At 45.2% G+C, this 25274-nt stretch overlaps 1 protein-coding gene across 2 annotated transcripts; it reads left to right on the forward strand.

Moving 5' to 3' along the window:
- The first annotated feature begins 1386 nt into the window (after positions 1-1386).
- On the forward strand, positions 1387-24784 carry lamb4 (laminin, beta 4). 2 transcript variants are annotated; one of them, XM_079743197.1, is made up of 35 exons: positions 1387-1581; positions 3961-4011; positions 5240-5397; positions 6500-6635; positions 7197-7270; positions 7363-7551; positions 7951-8014; positions 8404-8618; positions 9223-9343; positions 9619-9807; positions 10258-10413; positions 10940-11052; positions 11245-11324; positions 11979-12135; positions 12352-12483; positions 12629-12817; positions 12895-13007; positions 13324-13444; positions 13648-13825; positions 14189-14332; positions 14758-14989; positions 15552-15709; positions 16154-16378; positions 16878-17095; positions 17520-17616; positions 17852-18215; positions 18946-19106; positions 19282-19484; positions 19877-20080; positions 20806-20950; positions 21365-21572; positions 21961-22096; positions 22700-22873; positions 23205-23358; positions 24337-24784. In XM_079743197.1, the coding sequence occupies exons 2-35, from the start codon at positions 3987-3989 to the stop codon at positions 24474-24476; spliced, it is 5373 nt and encodes a 1790-aa protein (XP_079599323.1). In that variant the 5' UTR covers positions 1387-1581; positions 3961-3986; the 3' UTR covers positions 24477-24784. The 2 variants fall into 2 exon arrangements, with proteins under 2 accessions (XP_079599323.1, XP_079599324.1); XM_079743198.1 differs by having other exon boundaries at positions 12632-12817.
- The last annotated feature ends 490 nt before the right edge of the window (positions 24785-25274 follow it).

Here is a 25274-nt window from a genome sequence, read left to right on the forward strand (position 1 = left end):
TTGTGTGTCCCTTTTGTGTGTATGTGTGTGTGATTGTTTGTGTGTATATCTGTGTGTGCGTGTGTGGTTTCGCGCGTATGTGTGTGTGTGTAGACACCATGGTTCTAATGTTGGCATCATGCTAACATTTTACCAAATATCAACGTTGGCCGGATGTTTATTTCAGCACATGCCGGGAGGAAGAACGCCCCCCCCCCCCCCCGTCTCCATCCCACAGCCTCCCCTAAGCAGACGGTCGAGACATCACGCCCCACCTGCTCTCCTCCGCCCCTGCTGGGAACGCCAGGGGTCCTCCATGTTTACCCCAAAGACCCAGAAAGTGGCAACGCGTGTTGACAGTGTTGTACATGATCTGCTGGGGAGGTAGACCCTGTGATGGGGCCAACTCCCTCCCCCACCACCCCCTACTGTAGGCCTCAGGGGCCGCTGGAACCTGTTCATTTGGCCAGATGGGGCCAGTGATTATCTGATGGGGTGGCACAGGAGAAGGGCCTTCACGCTCACACTCTGGCAGCCTGGAGGTGATGAGACAGGCTTTGGGAGTGTACTTCCTCCCACTGTTACATCCTGTCAAGCACTCACCTTGGTGTAGGCTTGCGTGTGGCCCTGTTTCCCTGTTATGCATTGGAAATGCTTCTGTTTTGGAATGTGATTGTTGGTGGTAAAGTTTAGGGAGGGGGTTTGGTTCAGGTATGGCCTGGGTAAGGATCTACACTATAATGGCCCTAACACAAAAGATACGTCTTAAATTAAATGTATTTAGTAATTAATAAGATGTTTCAGAAACATCAAAATAATTTTGACAACACAGTACAATTCTTGGTTTACATATAGTTGTATTTTTGTGTGTATTTTATTCAGTTTCAATTGTAACCTAAGGATGGCAGCAAACCCACAGATTTGGTCTATTGTGTAGTCGTTCTTTACTCTCCATATTACATACAGTTATTGCACAAGGAAATACTCAGAGGAATACTATCATTATCATTGAGCTCATCATTCTCATGGGAGAATCTAGGTCAAAAGTAAAATCCATATACCATTACCAACCTCAGGCAAAGAAATAATACAGAAAAGGATTTTTTTTTTTTTACAGAAGGATACAGAGATTTTTTGCGATCAATGTAATGCTGATTACCCCCGTTTGTGGATATGGGTTAGAGTAATACATATACATACTCTTCATATGTGTATTTTCCTGTACACACCTTCTCTCTTTGTCAAGGTGAGGATTTCCCGCCTTGCCTGATCACTTACCTTGGAGGTATTCTTCACAGATAAAGGGGGTTGTCTCAAAGCAAGGAATTTAATGCCTTTCTTAGTCTGTCCTCTTCTCCCTCATAGTATGCAAACTTTACCACACACACACACACACCCACCCCCACACACACACAAACACCCCCACACCCACACACACACACACACACACACACACACACACACATCCATGAGCACACACACATATACATAGCCAGAGGCTATGTTTTCCCCGCTCTCTGCATGGAGCTCAGGTGTGCAGTTACCTGCTGAGGTGCTCAGAGTCAGTGTATCGTGGATCATACATTGAGTCAGCAGCGACAGGTAGGATACGCTTTCTTGAAAAAGAAGCCTAATTCAAAAGGATATTTTTGTGTTGTGTTGCAGAACATATTTTGGTCTGGTGCGAGCAAATGGTTAAGGTTAGGTACAGACAGGTATCAGGTACAGAGTTGGTTCAGACTTGAGAATGACTCATCAGGTTATTAGAACGAAGGTGTGAATGTTCAAATGTTGAGCTATGATTTAGCCCTAGGATTGCTGAAATTTAACAATTGACTCAGCCTCCCAATTTTATGTAAATGTGTGGAATAGTATGTGTGAGAACAAGGTGCCAACACACATGTTAAATGTTCTTATAATTGATCCCCATTAAACATGTGTTTTGAATGGATGCTTTCATGTAGAGGCTGGGAAACTGTCTAGACCCCTATGATAATCCCAACTGTGGTTAAAAAATTCTCGAAAACCCTGTTTTTAGTTAGTGTGTGTTTGGAGTCTTAGAAATGCAAATAGACAGGGCATCGCAGTGCTTTCTGTTTACATGATAAGTAGCTGTCATGATTGTCTAACATAGGGAGATGGGTTACAATCTACCCATTGGCTAGTTAGGTTTAGGGTTGGATTAACTAACTAACTAACTAAAACATTTATTTTGGATGCATACATTAGAACATCACGGGAACTATTGGTGCAAATTAAAATTATTTGTAAGTGTCAAAAAGTAAGTAAGTAAAAGTTTCTCAAAGAACTATATTACTTCAATACCCCCAGCTGTCAGGGTCCTAATTAGACCTCAACCTTTCATTTGATCCAAGAGGTATATTTATTGCACTACAGATCTGGAGGGAGGTTTTATCAGCATACAGTGAGAGGATCACGACCCCTTGTGTCTGTGCTGGGAAGGATGTGGCCATTTGTTAATACCCCCTGGAAGACGTTAATTGAAACGCCTTACCGTGAATTGTATTTGATTTGTATGCAGTCTTGTTTGGAGTCAATGTACTGCTTTTGTCAGTTGATGTTGCTAATAGGAGAATACTTATTTTCGGCCCATTCTATGCATAATCCATTACAAATATACGTATTAAGAATGCGATTATTGAAGCCTAATATGAAAGTCTGGTTATTTGATTATGAGTTTTCAGATCTGCACACTGCCAACCAAATGAATCAATTGAAATACAAATTGTGAAATATGAGATATGAGCCTTTTAACATAAACATATTTGTTATCGGTTGAAACCATCATTATGAAATGCTTTGAACGAACTGGTACTCAGCAGTTCATGATTAAGGTCTCTTCGACACTGGGATGCTAAAGTTATGGTTGTACAACATATTTTCAGCAGCTAGTGCCACTGTGTTACGGTGATAGCAAATGTCTTATGGAAAGGCTATTCAATGTGCTATTGACACAGCAGTGAGTTCAAAAGGTAATCTTGACAGGTTAGCAGTCCGTGTCCTTCTGCACTGTTAATCTGTGTACAATGAGAGCAGGGGGCCAGGTATTCACATTAATGTCAACCTATGCCTACAGGGCCAAGATGTCCTACAAGCTCCTCTAACTTGGACACATAATAATAACTTTCTCTGTTAAATATATATATATATATATATATATACATGTATATGTATTAAGTCATCTATACACCTTTTATTTAACCATTTTTTATGTATAACTGTCAAGTGCCAATTATCAAAACATAATTATATATCAAAGTATATGTCAAATTCCACAATTTATAGGGTGGCTGTAAATTATCTTAACTTTATTATAGACTTTAACATTATGGCATCAGATTAGCTGGATTGGCTCAATGCTGTTGGACGTGGTTTTATTAAAGATTGCAGTCAGTCCTCAGTGTTAGGGTCTTCTTAAAGCTTGTAACACATCTGGTTTGGAGAGAGCTGCCAACTGTGTCTCAGACCTTTGGCTTTGTGAAGCTGCCAGGGGAAATCTGCCCAAATTCTTAGTTCACTCAGATTCATGTTTGTACTCACAGCATTACGTCAACCCTGTATATATCATTTGAAATGAAATCTAAAGAGATAAAATAGTTACCTCATTTCTTTATTTTGCCAAATGAGAGATCCCAATGGCTTCTAAGTGAGAGAGACCAGGTGCTTGATCACAAAATAATCACTCAAAGCTTCCATGCTAAAATATTGCTGCTTTCTTGACAATTAGTTGTTGAGATGCCACAAGTAGTAAGCCTTTCTCTGCTGTCTGTAAACCTGCACTGTCCATTAAGTGTTGATTCTTAGCTGATCCAAACCATTCTTCTGCTGTCTGTGAACCTTCACTGTCCATTAAGTGTTGATTCTTAGCTGATCCAAACCATTCTTCTGCTGTCTGTGAACCTTCACTGTCCATTAAGTGTTGATTCTTAGCTGATCCAAACCATTGCTCTGCCTCTGCAGCAGCTCCAGCCCTCCAGCCCCACAAGATGATCTGTGGCCTGCTGCTCTTGTGTAAGTTGAATGGCCGGGCATCTGGAGGCACACCGCCAGGATCCTGCCTGGGAAGATCCTGCAGAGGAGAGAACAACAGCACTCCCCAGCCAGGGTTTGGTCCCGACAAGGGCAGGATTAGATGTTTGAGTTCATAGCAGGGGCCTGTCACTCTCTGCCATCTTAGCGAGGAAATCTTGCGTACTGCAGACATGTGATCGCTTGCTTAACACCGGGGCAGAATATTTCCACTTGTAGCTGCATGCTTCATTCCCCCCCAAATGCAGGATTCATGATTATCTTTACTGTACTACAAAGGGGAACATTTGACTTGAGCTGTTCCCCATGTTGCAGACGTCAAAGAGAATAAAACATCAGAGATGTTGAATAAAGATATACAGCAAGGTCCCTTAAAGCACCTTTATACAAACAAAACAGAAACACGTCAATAAAAGCAATAATCTGCACATAAAGAAATGAAACACTGCATTCCTTAACAGCAAGACAGGCACTAATACAACAGGAATGGTATTGGAATTTAACTTTCCCCTCTCAGGGAGAGCATGATGGCACAGTGAGCCAATTGCCTCAAATCATTTTGTGAACTGCAGCTGTCTGGGAGGAGGTTGTGCTGTGATTGATGATCAGAACTCAACACTAAATCTTTTCTCCTCATGAAGAACATTATCACTAAGAAAATACATTCGGGGTGGGCCGATGGTTAATTAATGCGTAAATTATGTAGTGAATCGAAAACTATTTATATTGAATTCATTAAAAAATGATTTCATATTTTTGACTTTCTTTACTAATTATAACGGTTTCAAGGCATAATGCTCTCAACATGGTGATTCCACTTTCCCCCACTCCACGGATGTATTAGATCCGCTTTAGCCTTTTGCTTCTTGTTACATTGCATTCGTGTTAGTTTATTGGTCTGTCTGGGAACTACAAAAAACAAGTCTTGCTGTAATTCTAAAATAAAGAAATGAATGAACTGGGGGTGGCAAACTGCAAGTCGTTCTGTCTAGATACAGTATTCCAGTCACATGAGGATGAATCTAGTCAGAAGGAAACCAGGGTTGCAGTTCAGGAGCTCAGGGGTGTAGTGTCTCCCCGCTGAGAGCCGCTTGGTCATTCAGTTTTGAATAATAATCTATCGACAGAAATAATGATGGGCAGCTGAGAGCAAAGAGCTTTGGCTTCCCCTCCTGCTCTCAACCATTCTTCTGCTGTCTCATGTCTCCAGTGGTGGTCCCTGGTGCACTGCTCCAGGAGGAGTGCCACGGCAGCTCCTGTAACCCCCAGCTTGGTGACCTGATGGTGGGTCGGGCTGCTCAGCTATCAGCCTCCTCCACCTGCGGCCTGGATGGGCCCCAGAACTACTGCATCATCGGATACCTGGAGGTTAGCGTCAAGTCAGAGCTCAGAGAGCCTCATCCCGACTTGAACTTGAAGTGCAGTTATGATATTATCTTGGTTCTCTCTAAGTTTTGCAATCACATACTTTCTTAATCGTATTTACAAAAATGTGGATTAGAATAAGAATAATAATACGGAATTTCAAGTGGTATTTCTATAAGAGGTCATAATAGATGAAAAGAGCTTGTTTAGTTTAAAATGTATTTTGTGCAACTGAATGTCTTAAGTAATTATGAGCTAGAAATACCTCACAGCCACCCAGCTGCTGCTATCATTACTGCATCAAAACAATTCCAAAAGCTCTCTCTGTTTGCCTTGCAAAGTTTTGATAGCAGGCACCTATTGTAGCAGTAAATGTAACTACACATTGAACTGAGAGAACAAGGTGTTAGGGCCGTTCAGCTTGGAGAGGGACTGGATGGTGATAGTGAAGACGGGCCAGGTACAGGTTCCTGCTGACAGACTCACAGGGCTTCCTGGCCCTGGAGATGTGTGTCTCTCTCTGTAGACATGTCTTGATCCGCCACATTTAAAGGTCATTACCTTGCCTCTGCTCTGGGCCAATAATTTCATGTTTTCCATTCTGCATTCCCGTCTGCTGTCACACTTCTTACCCTTAAACCACTCTCTTTTTCTCTACGCCTTGTCTATTTTCCCCCTCTTTCCCCTGCAGCTCCCCTCCCCCCCACCTCCCATTTCCTCTCTCTTTTCCACTTCAGATTCATGTTCTTTCCTTCTGTCTTTCTTCGTTCCTATTCGCAGGGAAATCGTTGTGGCTTGTTAAACTGTTCCTGTCCGGGAGACCACCTGTCGATATAATCCTGATCTTTTGCTAGTAACGCTTGGGTTCTGATATATATATATTGGAGGATAAAGAATTTTGTTAGACGTCTGCCATTTTATTAAATCTGTATTAGTTGTTTTTTTTAGCCAACCTCAAATCAGTAATTGTTCTCAAAACTTTTGCAACAAATATAAAGGGACCATTCAAACTGAAAGATATGGTTTTGTAAGGATAATGTTCCTGTTAAGCCTGCTGTGCATGCGGAGCTGGCCCAATGTGTTCTTCTGCTGTGGTTTCCACTAGGAGGAACAGAAGTGCTTCACCTGTGACTCCAGGCAGCCTTACGACCGCCACAGTAACCCCGACAGCCACCTCATCGAGAACGCCATCACCATCTTCGACCCCGAACGCAGGATGCGCTGGTGGCAGTCTGAGCCCGGTGGGTGACAGATTTAGTTACGCTACATGTCATGTGATTGGACAGTGTTCGTAGCCAATAGCATTTTAGTGTGTCATTTCGAAAAGCGTATTCGTTGATGTCATCGTGTGTGTGTTTTCTGTATGTGTGTGTGTGTGTGTGTGTGCGTGTGTGTGTGTGTGTGTGTGTATAATATTTCAGTGTGTGTTATAGCTCTGTGTGTCTGTATGTAATAATCCAGGGTGTGTTATTTTTCAGTGGTTCTGTGTGTAATATTTCAGTGTGTAGTCTTTCAGTGTGTAGTCTTTCAGTGTGTGTTGTATTTCAGTGTGTCTGTGTTAAATATTTCAGTGTGTTTTATCTCAGTGTGTGTTATATTTCAGTGTGTCTGTGTGTAATATTCCATTGTGTGTTATAACTCAGCTTGTGTCCTATTTCAGTGTGTCTGTGTGTAATCTTTAAGTGTGTTTAATCTTTCAGTGTGTGTTATAGTTTCTGTGTGTCTGTGGGTGATCCTTCTGTCTGTTATATGTCAGTGTGTCTGTGGTTTACGTATAATGTGTGTCTGTGTGCACACTGCAGGTGTAAATCAAGTCAGCATTCAGCTGAACCTAGAGACCCTGTTCCAGTTCAGCCACTTGGTGCTCACCTTCAAGGTAACGGAGAGAGAACCCATTCAGGCTCAGCTTCTCCTCCCTGTGAGCGCATGTCTGCTCATGTCTCATCGAGGTGGCCATGTGACCTGCAGAGTTTCCGCCCGGCGGCCATGCTGGTGGAGCGCTCCAAGGACTTCGGCCATACGTGGAAGGTGTTCCGCTACTACGCAGAGGACTGTGCCGCCCACTTCCCCTGGGTCTCAGCGCAGCCGTCCGACAGCGTGGACGACGTGGTCTGTGACAGCAGATACTCGGGCTCACAACCATCCACCGACGGAGAGGTACGCACACTCACTCATACATTACAGGGACGCTACATATAGATCACTGACGTCACATGCATTACATGAAAATTACACATTATATATACATTACATATATATACATACCATGGACATAACATATACTACATTGTCATAGCATATATTACATTGACATTACATGCATTACATGGATCTTACATATATTACATGGACATACCATAAATTACATAGACATACATTACATATATTACATGGACATATATGACAGGGACATTACATACATTACATGGACGTTACATACATTATACACATTACATTACATACAACAGATACATTACATGGGCATTACATACATTACATGGACCGAAAAAACATACAGAAGGGAAGTTAGATTCTCTCTTTTTTTTGTCCCTACAGGTGGTTTTAAAAGCTCTGGATCCTATATTTGATATTGAAGACCCGTACGCACCCAACATTCAAGGTTTGAATACTTTTCTTTCCCTGCTGGACAGATCCCACTGCGAAATAGTTTCCACTTTTCAACTGTTTTAATGTGTATATTTGACATTTAGGGGCAAGGGCGTAGGAACCGGGGGGGACGGAGGGGACGTGTCCCCTCCAATATCGGAGACAGGCGCATTTGTCCAACTTAAAAATTATACCGGATGTCAGGTTTCCGATATGTGTCCCCCCCAATGTTAAACTCATTCCTACGCCCCTGTTTAGGGGGAATCTACAACAATGATAGACTCATGAAACCAAAAAAACAAAATAAATATCAAACACAAAAAATAACTGAAATATTCATAACATCAGGAATTATACTCAAATATCTTTTTCATCACAAACAACATTTCCCACAATCCCTAGATCTGATCACCTTGACCAACATCCGGGTTAACTTCACCCGTCTGTTCACGCTGGGCGACACCCTGCTGGGCCGCCGGCGGAGGAACCCCCAGGACAAGTACTACTACGCCCTGTACGACATGGTGGTGCGGGGCAGCTGCTTCTGCAACGGCCACGCCAGCAGGTGCAGGCCCGTCGACGCCAGCAGGGGAGACGTCTTCAACGAGCCCGGGATGGTAGGGCCGCTCCAACCGCTGACTACTGGAGGACGCTTCTCCTTTCAATTGAACCAGATTCTACTGAGATTATATCTGATTTTGTTCTATTGGGATCACCATCACATTGGGTGAATTTAATTTAAGATTAGATTCAAGCAGATTCAGTTGAGTTTGCTTCGATTGATATTAAATTCAGGTCACATTGGGCTGGATTGGATTATATTATATCCAATTTTAAAATATTAAAGAGCCCCTACTAAACCATCAGGTGTGTGTGTGTGGTATAAACATGAAGTGGGTAGAATATATTTTAATCATTGATAGAGTGTAGTATATTCCTCAGGATGCCAGACATTTTAAATCAACGCATGCATTACACATACAGCACACTCATGCAATAAACGTAGGTCTCCCGGGGTAAATTATGTTATTTAGAAACACAGTGTCCAGAGAAGCAATCCTTTCCACAGAAGGTTGGGGTTTGTGTTCTGGTGTATCAACCATCAGCCACCCTGCTGGAGGGTTTCATGTACACCCCATTCAGATATGAGTGGTGCTGTTTAGTAGCTTGGCTGATTTGATTGAGCTTTCTTTGACCACATACTGTTGAATGAACGCACAGGTACACGGACGGTGTGTTTGCCAACACAACACGGCAGGGGACAACTGTGAGAGGTGCCAAGACATTTACAACGACGCCCCCTGGCGGCCAGGCAGTGACGACGAACCCCACACCTGCAGGAGTAAGACATCGTTAGAGCTGTAGTGGAAGCTACCGTTAAAGTGATTTACAGACCATAGTTACAGTCTGAGATTTCCCTGCAGTGGTTTTATAAATTGATTAAAATAGATTTGTAGAGAAACATTCCCTGGATGCACTGAAAAGTGGATGGGTGTGTTTCATTCTTAAGAAACGTCCTAGTTCAACCTTAAGAAAAGCTTCATTCTTCAGCTTCAGTGCGGGTTTAGAACCAAGAACCTCAACACTAATGGGGCCCTTGGCGGCCGGTCCTCCCAGGATGCAACTGCCACGGCCACTCGGAGCAGTGCCGCTTCGACCCCGCCCGCTACGAGGCCACGGGGCGGCAGAGCGGAGGCGTGTGCGTGGACTGTCGGAATGAGCGCGTGGGCCCGCGGTGTGAGCAGTGCCGGCCCTACCAGTACCAGGACCCCTTCAAAGCCCTGGAGGACCCGCGAGGCTGCATCCGTACGTCCGCCTTCTCCATGGCCACTTTAGTCTGTAGTAGCATTTTATCTCACATGCATCTGAAGGTCTTTTTCTTTGGAAGTAATCAGATGCAATGATTGGTCTGTAATATCTGTACATGTACAGTATGCTACAAAAGTTCTACATAATTAGTTGCCCAAAAGGCCAAATCCAGCCCTGCGACAACCTTTTCAGTTGCGCCTAAGGATTTACTTTCAAAACAGTATAGAAATCAATATCATTTTTAATCAGATGATCGATTTCATAGTAGGAAAATGCCCGAAAGGCTCTTAACATTTCTTTGAAATGTACCATTGTATTCAAACCCTATTCTCCTCATTCCATTGCAATTTGCTACTCTTATGAGGATATTTGTTAAATGTTGAAGTAAAGCATACCGCTCTATATCATGTCATGTATACTGTAATGTTCTCCCTCCCCCCTACCCAGCCTGCGACTGTGACCCAGCGGGGTCCCAGGGTGGGGGCCTGTGTGAGTCTGCCACAGGGCAATGTGTCTGCAAGGAGAACGTGGAGGGCCAGCGCTGTGACCGCTGCAAGTATGGCTTCTACGGCCTGCGAGAAGACGACCCCGCCGGCTGCCAGAGTAGGCTACCTCTTCACCACAGTGACGGGACCACCGTCATGTGAAAGCGTTCTTGTGGCTGCATTCATGTTAACCGTTTGATTCCATTTCCTCTTCATACCATTCCATAATAATTATAAATGTTATTATAATAACCCATCAAATAAACAAAGGTTGGTTCCAAAGCTCCTTCCGGTTCAGGTTTGTTTTGATATTATAATTGATTTGTTTTGATCAATTATTGATAAGATATTTGTTTCTTATAAACACATTTTGTCTCGGAATCTGTCAATATGAATATTGATTGAGGAAGGCTCAGGGTCGTCAGAGCCTGGAAAAAAAAGTTGAACATTGTTCAACTTTTTGACGGCGCCGACGGATCCAACGGAGCGGACGGATCCACAATGCATTGCTTCGTCCGTCCCCATTCAAAGCCAATAGGGATCCGTCAACGGACGGTGCAGCAGGCACGAGGCGTAACGCCTCATGGTGTTAATGGGGACCTGACTATTGTGCGTCTGTGTGTGTGTGTGTGTGTGTTTCCCAGTGTGTCGGTGTAACTCCCAGGGCACTATGCCCTCGGCCCACCAGTGCGACCAGGTGACTGGAGAGTGTACATGTGAACCCCTGGCTACTGGGCGCTACTGTGATGAATGTCTGGTGAGGAACATCATCATATACAATCAAGCTGTCACAGGACTTATTATTGGATGGATGGAAGTCAATTTAAACTCACATGCATTTAAATTGACTTTAAATCTGAGTGAAAGTATAATGAAATCACCTGTTAAACCTGTTAAACACATTGAGTGTGTGTGTGTGTGTGTGTGTGTGTGTGTGTGATCCCTACAGCCAGGGTACTGGGGTCTGGGGAACACTGTTCACCGCTGTGCCCCGTGTGACTGTGACTCTGGGGGAGCAGTAGGCAGCAGGTGAGTCTGCTCAGCCATACAATTACTTTACCTTTAATGTTGCGTATTAAATGTTAGATCAACATAGAGTGTGTGTGGGTGGGTGTGTGGGGTGTGTGTGTGTGTGTGTGTGTTTGTGTGTGTGTGTGTGTGTGTGTGTGTGTGTGTGTGTGTGTGTGTGTGTGTGGGTGTGATTGTCTGCAAACTCTTTACTGTTGAAAAATGTCATAAATTAAGCATGGATCAATGAGAGATTTTTTCCGTAATATTAGCCACCCATACGCAGGGGGTGATCAACCATATTGACCATATTGATAACACTTCGTAGTTGTATAGAGGGAGGGAATGTAATAACAACGCCATCTAGTGGTAGTGTTCCAAAACGGAGCGAGCAATGCATTACCTTTTCCATAGTTTTTCCATAAGATATTACTTTAATTCCGAAACTACTTTCAGAATGAGCTAACATTATGTGATAACATGTGGTTTTGGTAAAAGCATGTGTTTAGGAACATCATCGAAATCAACGCTAGATGTCACTATAAATATGAATGCTGACTTTCATTTTGCAAGACAGACTATAATGTGTTTTTCTGAAATCGTCTCTGTGGGGTAAATCGATGCATTTCACCCCCAGAGACTGGCTACCTATAACTGTAATGTTTGTTTACACAGCTGCTCTGCTGAAGATGGGAAATGTGAGTGTTTGCCCAACATGGCGGGGAGGAGGTGCAATGATCCCGCCCATGGATACTTCCTGCCCCCGCTAGACTACTTCCTCTATGAGGCCGAGTTCGCTGGGCCGCTACAAGGCACAACTTCCTCTTCTTTGGTATGTCACATTAGGACAGTCCATAATGCATTCACTTAGGCGCATTGCGATGATGTACAAGACTTACTTTTTGCAGCACTCACCAAGTCTCCCTCTGTCTCATAACCTTCACCAAATGGCTTCACACACACAAAATGTGTTTGCATTAGCTATGTTCTTCGTAGTCTAAGAGGACCTGTAATGACTTGTATGTGTTGGAATGCGGCCTCTTCCCAGGTCAACCCCTCGGCTCTGCCTAAGTGTGAGAAGTACTTCCGGGAGCAGGGCTACGACTTCAAGTACAGCAACGGCCGCCTGGTCCTGGTGCGGAAGACCAAGAGGCAGGCACGCAGGAGGAGACAGGGAGAGGTAGGAGGGCAGGCCTTCAGCATGAAGACGCACAGACAGTGTCCTTACATGCATCATGATACATGGGGGACTTCACCGGGAAAAACACTTAACATAGCCAATCGTTGACATGACTTTAAAATTGTTTTACCACGGTTTCATTCAGCAGAGGACCATCTCTTTAGAACCGGGGGGCCCCCTGCAGATTGTCCCCCGCCAGAGGACAGCAGACAGGCACGTCACCTGGACGGGCCCGGGATTCGTCAGGGTCCAGGATGGGGCGGGGCTGAGGTTCACCGTCGACAACGTGCCCAGCTCTCTCGACTACCAGCTGGTGGTCCGCTACGAGTCGGAGGTAAAGAAGCAGCCACACATGGAGGGACACCCACAGCTGACCCCTTTAGACGGATGATTTGAAATGTTCCTCTGCAGTCCCCAGATGATTGGCTGGCCTCATTAAGCATTGTTCCCTTGTCGCCCGGTGACGGCGTCTGCCCCAGTGACCCAACAGAAAGTAAAACTCTCCGACTTCCTGGGAACTCCAGGTTAGAAGGTTAAAACTCTGAATACCTCCCTTAAAATAAGCTTGTGTAGGACAGTCGAGTTTGTTTGTTTTAGTTTAGAACAGATGCGACTGGATTCTCTGTCATGGCTTATGTTTTCCTCTGGTATACCCTGTTTCCTTTCCAACCTCCAAAGATATTCTGGTAGTGCTCATTGCAAACCCGAACTTTTGTATCTGGTGCTTAGAGTATTCTTCGGTTCATATTGGCTATAGTAACCTGCCTCTCCGACCAGCAATACAAAAGCAATGCATCCATTCAAAGAATGATGAATGACAAGATTGTCTTCATTTTCCAGGAGCGCCATTGTGGATCAGCCCGTGTGCCTTAATGCAGGGGGGCGGTACTTTGTGGACATCACCTTCAGGAAAGAGCAGACCTCAAATCCCCAATTCAGCTCACACATCCTTATTGACTCTGTAAGAACTCTTTCAGAAAATGTTGTCCTGGGAAAACATATATCAACAAAGAATAACCTAAGAGGCTGTGAGATGATCAATGCTTGGATAATACATCTTAGTGTGAACAAATTGGTAAAATGATACACAGTTGAACACCGGTCATTGGTCACTGATGACTTAATAGAATGACGATAGAATAACATCACTCCCTGTTTTCCCAGATGGGTTTAATTCCCCGAATCGAGTCTGTCCAGAACTTGTGTTCTGGGAGTGATCTGGATTCGTATCGGCGCTACCGCTGTATCCACCTGGCGGCGGAGGCGGGCCAGCAGGAGCAGTGGCCGGAGGTGTGTGAGGAGCTGGTCAAGAGCCTGTCCGCCCGCATCAACGGAGCCGTGGGTAAGGAAGGGGAGGTAGACCCCCCGACCAGACACCAGCTCCCAGCACAATGACCGCTCCTCCATCGCAGTACCTTTCAGTAGAAGGACTATTTTATTCTTAGGGGTTGAGGATGGTCCGAACTCGAAACCTGACCCACAAATGTAAAGCAGTGCCTCGCTTTAAGGATATAGATCCCATAACTGTGATTGTATGCATAATACTTCATACTGGCACCACTCAAAGTTAATGACGTTGAACACATTATGGTAACACAGCCCCCTTCTTTGACCATATGTGTCCAATGACTCCCAAGCAAACGCTGCTGTGCTGTCTTGAAGCCCTTGTCTCTGTCCCGTCCATTCTGAAGTCCTGTGCCCCCAGCCTGCAGGTGTAACATCCACGGGTCGGTGGGCCAGTCCTGCAGTAAGGTGGGGGGTCTGTGTGAATGCAAGCCCAACGTGATTGGTCGATGCTGTGAGACCTGCGCCCCCCTTACCTTTGGATTCGGACCAGGCGGTTGTGAACGTATGTTACACTTCACTTTACTGGTAATCAGTATATCGGGGTACTGAAGTATTGATCGAAGTATTATTTATATTGCATATCCCACCTAAGCCTACATTGCGCTACTGTAAACTAGCTAGGCTACCTAGAGGCTCTCTGGTTTTGATAAAAGTGTGTAAAGGGGAGAAAGTCTGCTGCAGGCATGAGTTATGAGGCTTTTAAAGTCTAAGTGATCTAATTGTATTGTGTGCTGTGATTGCTGTTGAACGTTCCCCTGCTCTCGTAGAGCAGTGCGAACCCATCAGAGCCTTTTCCCGTTCCACCGGCAGCAACGACATTAGTACAGTGTTTCAATCGACGATCCCCGTCAAGAAGGACACTAGGCAAGAAACCTTTCCGACAAAACACTCAAACAAAGTCGATCCTTCCCTGCCGGCGGCGGTCAGCGTGTGCGTGCGACCCGCGCGGCGCCCTGTCGGAGCTGTGTGACCAGGTGCGAGGGCAGTGCCCGTGCCGGGCGGAGGTGGCGGGCCGGAGCTGCGACCGCTGCCAGCCGGGGTACTGGGGCTTCCCGCTGTGCCGGCCCTGCCGGTGCAACGGCCTGGCGGAGCTCTGCCACCAGGACACCGGCTCCTGTCTGCGGTGCCGGGAGAACTCTGCCGGACACTCCTGTGAGAGGTCAGCGCCCCCACCCGCGTTATGAGGAAGAAGGACGTCTGTTGTTTACTGCTAATTAATGCGGTCTGGTCTGGGCTGGTCCGTGTTAAGCATCAGCAAAATGGTGTTCAACCAAATCCGTTGGCAATCCCACGTAGTCGCTATCGGTATTCTATTCCTTCAATCCAATATTATTGTCGGAGTCTGTTCACCCTCCTGGCTCCATGGCGTAAAGGGTGACCAATCTTGGTACAGTTACATGGCCCTAGCAACTAAAACAATTACCGTACATTTACGTGGTGTAGCCTGTGACCCGTTACCATTCGCCCACATTACAGCGGCGATGCATCTCAATGAAGCTACAGTGTTTCAGACTTTGAAGAGGTACAAACTACTTGAAACAAAGGGGGTGGGACCCCACCCCCCCACCCCTACAGTCCTAAGTCTTTCCTAGACTGAGTTTATTAGGCTGACTTTGAGATGTATATTAAAGATGCAATTTTGAAGATTGAGCACCTCCTAGTTAGGCAGGGGAATCAACAAACCTCAGTGACAGAATTCTGACCCTTTTACCTGCTCCCAGGTGTGTGGAAGGTTACCATGGGGACCCAGTCTCCAGAGAGCCCTGTGAGCCCTGCTCTTGTCCAGACATACTTGGCAGCGGGAAATTCTTCGCATCATTCTGCAACCGAGAGCCAGAGTCCGGCAGTCTTATCTGCAACTGTCTACAGGGACACACAGGTGTGTGTGTGCTTTTTTTGCCCAGGCTCACCCTGATGATGAATAGCTTCTTTTGGACTGGATTTTCTTTTTTTTATTACAATAAACCTTTTTGTTTTCTGGCTAAACCCAGCATATATACTTTGTTTGATTTGGCTTTATGTTTCCCCACTATCTCCTAGACTTGAGGGTCGTAACAGGGAGAAAGAGATAGAAAGAGTCTTATAGCTGGCACCCATATCAGTGATAACAATAAGGCCAAATATAGATTCAGAAGGTATCACAGTCAAAGCTTATTTATAAAGAAGAGTCTTGAGATATGTTAGAGGGCTGTATCGGATCCCTAGTCCCGGCCAACCAGGCCTGTTCTATTGGCTTATAGAGCACACATCCAACTGTTTAACAAAGCCCCAGTCGCCACCCCGATTATATTGTGTGTGTGTGTGTTTGTGTGTCGCCCGAAAGGTCCTCGCTGTGACAGCTGTTCGGCCGGTTTCTATGGCGACCTGGCGGCCCCCGGGGCCCTGTGCGAACAGTGTCCGTGCAACAACAACATCGACCCAGAGGACAGCGCCGCGTGCGACAGGGTGACCGGCGAGTGCCTCCGCTGCCTGCATCACACGCAGGGAGCGCACTGCCAGGAGTGCAGGCCCGGTTACTACGGCGACGCCCTGGAGCACAGCTGCAAAGGTGAACGATGGTTAGGGGCAGTCACCGACTGGCCAAGTGTCCTCGGTTGCTGGAGCGAGGCACTCGACCCTCTGAAGCCGTGCGACTGGATGGGTTGGTTTGAGCTGATGGATCAAACCGTAAAGCTAAGAAGGTTAAACTGCTTTACGGTGTTAATGTTGATAGCGTACGGTGTGAGAATCACGTCGCAATGATCTTCACACATTTTATGCTTGTGAAGCAAATTGACAATAAACACGAAAACCTACTATACTACTGACCTGCTGGGCTATACTATAACACCTGCTATTATTATAGAATGAATACATTACTATAACTGTATTAATATATACGATAACTGAGTTCTATCAACGCACTCGGTACACAAACTCATACAATGCCCCCCCCCTCTGCCCATAAACAGAGCAGACGTGGGACTAGTGTTATGTGGGGACACCTGTGATTGGGATGAGCCGTGAATGGATCTCTAACCATGGACTGTGTCTCTCCTGGTCCTCAGAGTGCTCGTGTGACCGGAGGGGGACGGAGGTGACCAAGTGCCCCCTGGGAAGTCCCTGCTTCTGCCATCCACAGAGCGGCCAGTGCCCCTGCCGCCCGGGCGTGTCCGGGGCGCTGTGTGACGAGTGTGCCGACGGCTTCTGGAACATCGGAGGGGCCTCGGGGTGTCAGCCGTGCAACTGCGACCCGGCCAACTCCCTGGACAACGTCTGCGACAAGGTGTGGCTGCTGGGCCACACTGCTCTGTGATTCCATGAGCAGAGGTGGACTACTAGTCCCGGGACAGGAAGTTAGATCCACTCCGGTGTGTTCATGCAACGGGGTTAACTGATCATGCAGCGCAGCCCCAGATCTAGTCCACGATCCCCAATGGAAGGGATCGGCTGGCTAAGAAAGACGGCAGGAGTTTTCCCTTCTGAACAGGGATTTTCATGCTGAAATTGCCATGCATTTCCCTTCAAAATCCACATTGCAGATGAATGAATCACATTTTTTGGAGGTGAAACCAAATATTTGTCCAAAAATGTCACTAAAATGTATGTTAGAAACCTCAGAACTAGCCTCGTTAGCACAGACATGAACACAACTGAACCCCGGCTTGTTGTACACTGTTCTGGAATTGACTGTCCTCGGCTGCCTCCAGGTGTCAGGACAGTGTGTGTGCCGTCCAGAGTTCGGAGGAAGGCAGTGCGACGAATGTGGCGAAAACCACTTTGGGAATCCAGACCTCCAGTGTCTATGTATGTTGGCACACACACAAACACACACACACACACACACACACACACACACACACACACACACACCCACAGCTTTACAGATGTTCTCTCTGATTTGAATACTTTTAAATGTACATCTCAACATTCAAAGACTTCATCACATGCTCCTGAGTGTATGGGGGAGGGGTTAAAACGCCGTGCTCATTCTATCCAAACACTGCGTGTGTTGACCCCGTCTCCCGGTGGCACCCCTCAGCGTGTGACTGTGACCTGGGGGGCTCCGGGCGGCCCGCCTGCGACCCGGACACCGGCGAGTGCCTGTGCCGCGTCGGGGTGACGGGCATTCTCTGCGACGAGTGCGCCCCGGGCTTCCAGCAGACCTTCCCCGCCTGCGCCCCCTGCCACGCGTGCAACGAAATCTGGCGCCTCAACATCAGCGAGGTGCAGAAGGCCTCGCAGAAGACGGGAGCGCTCATCCCTCGCCAAGGCAACCAGTTTGGCAACGAGCGGCAGAACCAGCGGATGATGAAGATGGAGTCCAGCTTGGACCGGCTAGCCAACCTGACGGGGGGGTCCCTTCCTGTGTTGGGGGACGTGGAGATGCTTTGTCTCAAAGTCCGGTAACGGAGGAGGGTTTTTTATTTTATTTCATGAGATTCAATTTGTTTTGAAATATCTATCTCGATACTCTCCGTGATGACAACGATACATTCTGTCTCATTACACGGCTCAGTCTGGACCTGCAGCCGCCCACATCCATTTCCAGAAATTACAATGTAATCAGGGCCAAGGGACTGTGTCTTAGGTGATGACGTAAACGGGCCAATCAAAAGCAAAAGCAAAAAGCGTTAACGGTAACAGGAGTAGAGTTTGCACAGCCATTATTGCAGTTATTGCAGAAATAGCCTGTGTTCTGAACTCTGTACTAGCGGAGTTTCTCGATGAAAGAGACGTCTTCTCCGTTCCTCTTTATCCCGTGTGTCCAGAGCAGCTCACAGTGATGGCGTCACATGTTTTGTTACGCTGCCTTTCTGAAAGAGTTTGTGTCAAGGCCAGTACTGAAATGGATGTGGGAGGTCCATGCGGATCCTTGAAGAAAAGCAGAATGTGAGGTCACGTTCTCAGGATGGTATCCAGGACACTCTGAGGGCTTGAAAAGGTTGCATTCAGTTTTCCTTTGGAGTTGGTGGCGTCGATGATATTGATGTTTCCCACGTTTCCCACTGATTGTTTGATTGCTACTTTGGAATAATAAAACCTCACATAAAAAAACCTTTTAACTTTTAACTTTTACATTTTCTGTTCTTGTCATAACCCAAAATATGTTTCTGTACTCTTGATTCTAACCAGGAAGCTCAAAGACAGAATCGATCCCAATTTAATCCTGGTCGACACGACACCGCTGCTCAACACGGAGATAGACAACATCCGGCAGGATTTCAATAAGCTGCTAAACCGCCTGAGAGACCAGATCACTGACGACCCTGATGTGGACACGGAGGAAGAAGAAGGTCCAAGCATAATACTGAACCCCTCTTTGTATGCAAATCCAGGATTAAAAATTGAAATGAATCGGTTCAATATCTGTTGCATGCTCATGTTGTAGCAGACTCACGAGAAGACTTTGTTTCACCCAGGATTACACTCCCTTACCCCATCATCAAACCTCTTTCTCTCCCCCTTCAGAGCTCCTGGATGAGATTAGGAAGCTCCACAAGGACTTCATGGCAGAGGAGAAGAAGGTGCGCGACGCCGACAAGGCCCTGGAGGACTCCATGAACACACGGCAGGCCCTGAAGGGCCTCGGGACCAACTGTGGCGCCAAGGGGAACCTGTCCCAGCTGGTGGACAAGGTCAACGCACTGGACGTGGTCACGCTCAATGAGAAGGTCAGGGTGGATTCATTGTTTAGGCATTTATTGATGTATTCATGGACGTGTTGATTAATTATTAATTTATGCACACCTTTATATATATATTTGTTTATTTATTTATTTATTTTATTCGTAATTATAAGAAAAAGATATTTGTCATTACTATTTTCAAAAAGGTTTATTTATTTATTTTTATTTTTATTTATTATTATCATTATTATTACTATTTTATTTTTATGTTAGTGTGTGTGTGTGACCATGACCTACGCGGGGTGGGGGAAGGGCCGGTGGGTCTTTCTCTGTGATAGTTATTTCATTCCATTAAACTATGTGCTAGTGAAACCCATATTCATCTTTCATATTTTGACCCAGAATTTTTATTTCATCTCCCCCTACTACCGATACAGATCTGCGGAGCACCAGGGCACCGGGAATGTGCCAAGTCTAAGTGCGGCGGTGCGCTCTGCAGCACCTTCTGGGGAACAAAGCTCTGTGGCGGTCCGTCATGTAACGGCAGCCTTCCGCTGAGTCTGGACGCAAAGAAGAAGGCGACGGAGGCGGAGACCGCCATCGGCACCCTGAAGGATGAACTGGAGGCCAACAGGAGAAAGGTACCTCAGACCTTTGTAGTCTGGATGAGTCTCACGAATCACATTTGTACTCGTTTTGTTGGGATTCCCAGCCAGAAGGTAAAGGGTTTCATGGGGTCCTGTTCTTTAATGGGCTGTATCTGAATTAACTCAAAGTTGATTTGGACGGAAGTAGGACTTAGGGTACTATTTGAGGGATTGGTCTTAATGTGACATTGAGTGCTCAATCGAGTCGAGTGTTGGTTCTATCGAGTGTTGCATCATAATTTCCAAGTGAGGTACTACAACCATTTTTGAAAGCATCTATATGTAGCTTCCATTCAATTTCAGGGGCATGGGGTGGGTGGGGGAAATTAAGGTGAACCGTATTCAATTATTCTCCAACTTAGCTACAGACAATAGTGCAGATCTCATTACAACCACAAAAATGAATGAGGATTTTCTGGAGGGGTCATAAATAATATCAGCAACGTATATCAAATGATCTGCTTTAACAGACCCACGCCATTAAAAGTTGCCTAAAATATATAAATGAATCACTTTAAGGCCATCACTATACATATTTCTTCAAAAGCATGGTCGGCTTCTATTAAATATATATTTTCAATTACATACTGTAACTCATTTAGAAATAATTAAAGACTTCCACTTCTGCTGAATCCCCTTCCCCCCAGGGATGAGCCACTGGGTCAATCCATTTTTTTTCTGGGGACATTGGGCTATTCTCTGTCGCTCTGTGTTGGTAGACCAACGCAACTACGAAGGTGGCCCTAGAAACGCTGGACCTCTCGGATAAGCTGCAGGACCGCATCAACAACAAGAAGGAAGACATGGAGAGAGAGAGACAGAAAGCCAAGGATCTGTTGGGACTGGTCCAGGACTACCTCAGGGGTGAGTATGGGCAGATAATGTAAAGGATGACTCTCTATGGAAACAATATTATATGTGATTGACCTCAAGTCATGGGGAGCATGAGTCAGCATAACCATAACACTATTACATATTCAGTGTTTGCATACATATCCATACGTCTACATGAATTCAATTCTACATGAGTTCAAGAGCGTGGTCATTATTTTCACTGAACTTTAAGGTAGGGCCTGTCTAATGCCTGGCTGCACCAGGTGAAACATAGCACATAGCACTAAGTGATTTCCATTGATTTCTGATTGACATTGAGGGTAAGCTAAGAGAACAGTGAAAAGCACTGGAGAAGGACTGAATGTTTCAACAGACACGTTTATATAATACCTAACACACGGTAAAACCCAGTCTGATATCGTTTGTTTCCCCCCCATTCTCCAGATGTGATGGTTTCCCCCGATGACATCGAGAAGATGGCCCTGGCCGTGTTGAACATACAGCTGCCTGGTTCCCCCGGCCAGATCCGCTCCCTGATCAAAGACATCAAAGATCTACTCTCAAACACCCCCGACCTCAAAAAGGACCTGAGCTGGCTGGAGGAGAAGACCAAGATAGCCCAGGACCTGCTCCAACAAGCTCTCCAACTCAAGTACTGACGTTTAGAGTGTGGACAGTGCAACTGGTCAATCTAGATTTCTGATCACTATCGTAACCATATAAATCCACTTTAATTGGAGCTTGAATATAATGGCGGTGATCCTCGATCAGCAGGTTGGAATGCAATTGGCTCTTCTATGTGTTTCTATGCTGATAATAATGAGATTCCTCTCCAGGAGTAGATATCAAAGACTTATAATTAGGGGGGAAATACTATGCCAGTCTTGATGTTGTCACTAGCACTGGCACTATCACTAGCTTACTAGTTATTAGCCTTTTGTTTAGATAGCAAAGAGAATACATATATAATTAGTCCGCTTCTTATAATTACTTAATAAGAATTTTTTGGTCGATAATATTGAAATGTTCTTTTTCATTAGAAATAAAAGTAAAAACATAGATGTGACGCACATCACCACGGCGCTCTACGCGGCAGAGCGGGACCAGGACAAGGCCAACAACGACCTGGAGGACGCCACCAACGCCACAGACAGGATCAAGGACCAGATCACTAATGTAACTACCTCACCCCCTCTATACGTCCACCAGGATTCATGGGCCTCATTTTTGGGTTAGCATGTTTCTGATTGATTGATCCATTATTCTTCCCAGCCATTTATTCATCCATCCATCAACCTAAACATCACCCAGTCGTTCATCTTCCACCTATCCATCCATCCATCCACCCATCCATCACCCATTCATCTAAAACTCAGCCATTCATCCTCCACCTATCCATCCGTCCATCCACCCATCCATCCATCACCCATTCACCCTTCATCCATTCATCTAAAAGTCAGCCATTCATCATCCACCTATCCATCATCTACCCATCCATAACCCATTCACCCATCACCCATTCATCTAAAACTCAGCCATTCATCATCCACCTATCCATCATCCACCCATCCATAACCCATTCACCCATTCATCTGAAACTCAGCCATTCATCATCCACCTATCCATCCATCCACCCATCCATAACCCATTCACCCATTCATCTGAAACTCAGCCATTCATCATCCACCTATCCATCCATCCACCCATCCACACATCTCCCAGCCATGTATAGCCTCCCCGTCCCCCCACCACCAACATGTGTGTGTGGACCTCCTCCAGGTGCAGCAGAAGCTGGACGACGCCGATAGGGCTCTGATGGGCGGTCGGCCCCCCGGAGAGCTGCTGGAGGAGATAGGGGCCCTGAAGAACAAGACGCACCTGAACAGAGAGCAGGCGCGGGAGGCTGGGACGGCAGCGGACGACGCCCTGTCCACTGCTGGAGAGGCTGAGGCTGTAGGACACACACACACACACACACACACACACACACACACACACACGCACGCGTGCACACACATATACACGCCGTGCGCACACACACATACACACACACACCACACACATGAACACCCCATACATACATACATACACGCACACACACACACACACACAATAATATACACGCGATACACACATACATACATACACACATACACACATTCACACATTCACACATACACACAAACACACATTCACATTCACACACGTATTCATTGATTTTCATTCATTCAGTTGTGTTCTTGAGATTATTAACAACATAAGGCCGCTGTGATGTGTATGACAGGAGCTGGACAAGGTGAACAAGAAGTTTAAAGAGCTAAAAGAGAAGAATGGCAATCAGAACGCAACAGACACGGCCAGACAGCTTCTGAAGGACATCACCATGGAGGCAGAGAAGCTCCAGGAGGAAGTAGAACGCAAACTGAAGCAAATTGAAGGTTAGCACATTATTAAACATACAGTTTTATATCAACATTTTTATATATACACATGGCAGTAACCAGCTATGAGGTCACTGAGGACAAGACCTTGCTAATTATTTACACCAAAATAAAGAATATACATATTTTGGTAAAAACATGGTAGAAAAACAAAACCTGAACAAATCTGAATCTGCACATTATAAATGATCACGAGTTGCCAACTTGTCAACACACATCTACCTATCTGTGTATCGATCTGGTAAAGACATTATCTGACACAGCATTGCAAAAAGTTAGAAACATACATTCCGAGAGGAGAAAATACTGGCAGTAGCATCGTTGTCAGAGAAGAAAGTATTTAGACTTAACATGTTTTCTTAATCTCTGATGAATTATTATGGGATTTTTATGATTTACTAAAGAACATGTGTTACATATAGATCCTTTTAACAAAGCAAAGAGAGAAGGCAATGTTAACATGTATTTTTCCTCTATTCTGTTCTTTACGGTAAGGTTATTTTCCCTGATGGTGGAGTCCCTTGCGTGGGGGTCTTCTGGTTGGAGGACAGGATGGGGCTTCCTGTTTAATGAGCCTAATCAGCGTTTATTACTATTTATTAGGACTAACTGGATAGTCAAACTGAGAGTGGGTTGGCTTAAATTAAACTGTTATTTGTGAATGTTGATCAAACTTTTAAATTAGATACATTTTTTTGCTGAGGAAATTGAACTATGTGCTTCAATCACAATGGTACAACGATCCTATATCACAACTTTCAGCTGTTTTTTAGTTTGTTGGATCAATTGTTCAACTGTTTTGACCCAGTTTTCTACATTAATATAAATCTATTTTCTCTCAGGGTAATTCTTCACCAAAAACACTACAAAAGCCTAGTAATTATGGTAGTAATGGAAGGACAAGGCTTATCATATCAACATGTATTTCCAAGATTCCTGATTCGCTGACGTGTCTATCTGTGTGTGCTGTGTTAGACCTGGAGAGGAGGATCCAGGACTCCATCAGCAGCAAAAACAAAAAGGCCAAAGAGGTGGAAGATTTGCTGGACGCAGCGGAGAAGTTGAGGTATACCATCGACAAGAAAGCCAAGGGATACATCGACTGCACCTCCTAGTGCTAACCAGGAGAGGTCTCCCCCTACTGGCCACCGACCGGCATTGCTTGTGTTAACCTCACCCGACACACACACATACGCAGATGGCCGTTGAATGGTAAGAAAAGATTGGAAAAGCTGAATTATTCCCAGGGAGAGTTATACACAAAACTACTGCAAAATTATTATTATATTTTTGATGTTATTATTTTCTCAATTATTAATACTAAGTGCCTACATAATAAAAATGTGTTGTATTGGTTTTGTTTTGTTTTTTAACCTTTTCAATATTTGTAATGGTTAAATGGTGAAATAAAAAAGGAATTATAACGCTGAAGTACAACTCTTTTTGCAACCACTAGAGGTCACTCTCAGGTCATGTGTGATGACAACTCACGCACAGTTAAAGGAGGATTACAAGAGACTGCACCGGGTCGTCTCTGGATCTGCCACAAGATTATGCAAACTTGCAAGTGATGATTTTCATTAATATTGGAATACAGGAAAATGTGTTTGAATTAAAATTGACGTGACTGACTCTCTTAAAGTGACATTCAATAATTTTCTTAGGTTTTTAAGCCACGTCTCCTCTTTTTGGTTTTGGCATTCTGTTCCGTTCTTCTGCAATTCCTGTCATTCCAAATCATCTTTACTAGAGGCTGTTGAATCAGCTCCTCATAAACCACCAACTCTACTGTCCCTTTTGTCAACTAGGTGTGAGGCTGGCATTGGGTGTATAAACAGATTAACCTCTCAGGTTTGGAAAGGCTCCCCACCGTGTTTGGAATGCGTCCCATTTGTCCTTTCCCCCAGGCACTT

Source organism: Pollachius pollachius (genome assembly GCF_949987615.1).
Source record: "Pollachius pollachius genome assembly, chromosome: 9".
Lineage (NCBI taxonomy): Eukaryota > Metazoa > Chordata > Actinopteri > Gadiformes > Gadidae > Pollachius > Pollachius pollachius.

Excerpts from the sequence above, each read along its gene's own strand:
- lamb4 (XM_079743197.1), top strand. The coding sequence starts at position 3,987 with ATGATCTGTGGCCTGCTGCTCTTGT. Across the intron at positions 15,710-16,153 it reads CTGTCTACAGGGACACACAG|GTCCTCGCTGTGACAGCTGT; the intron begins GTGTGTGTGTGC and ends GTCGCCCGAAAG. Across the intron at positions 23,359-24,336 it reads CAAACTGAAGCAAATTGAAG|ACCTGGAGAGGAGGATCCAG; the intron begins GTTAGCACATTA and ends GTGCTGTGTTAG.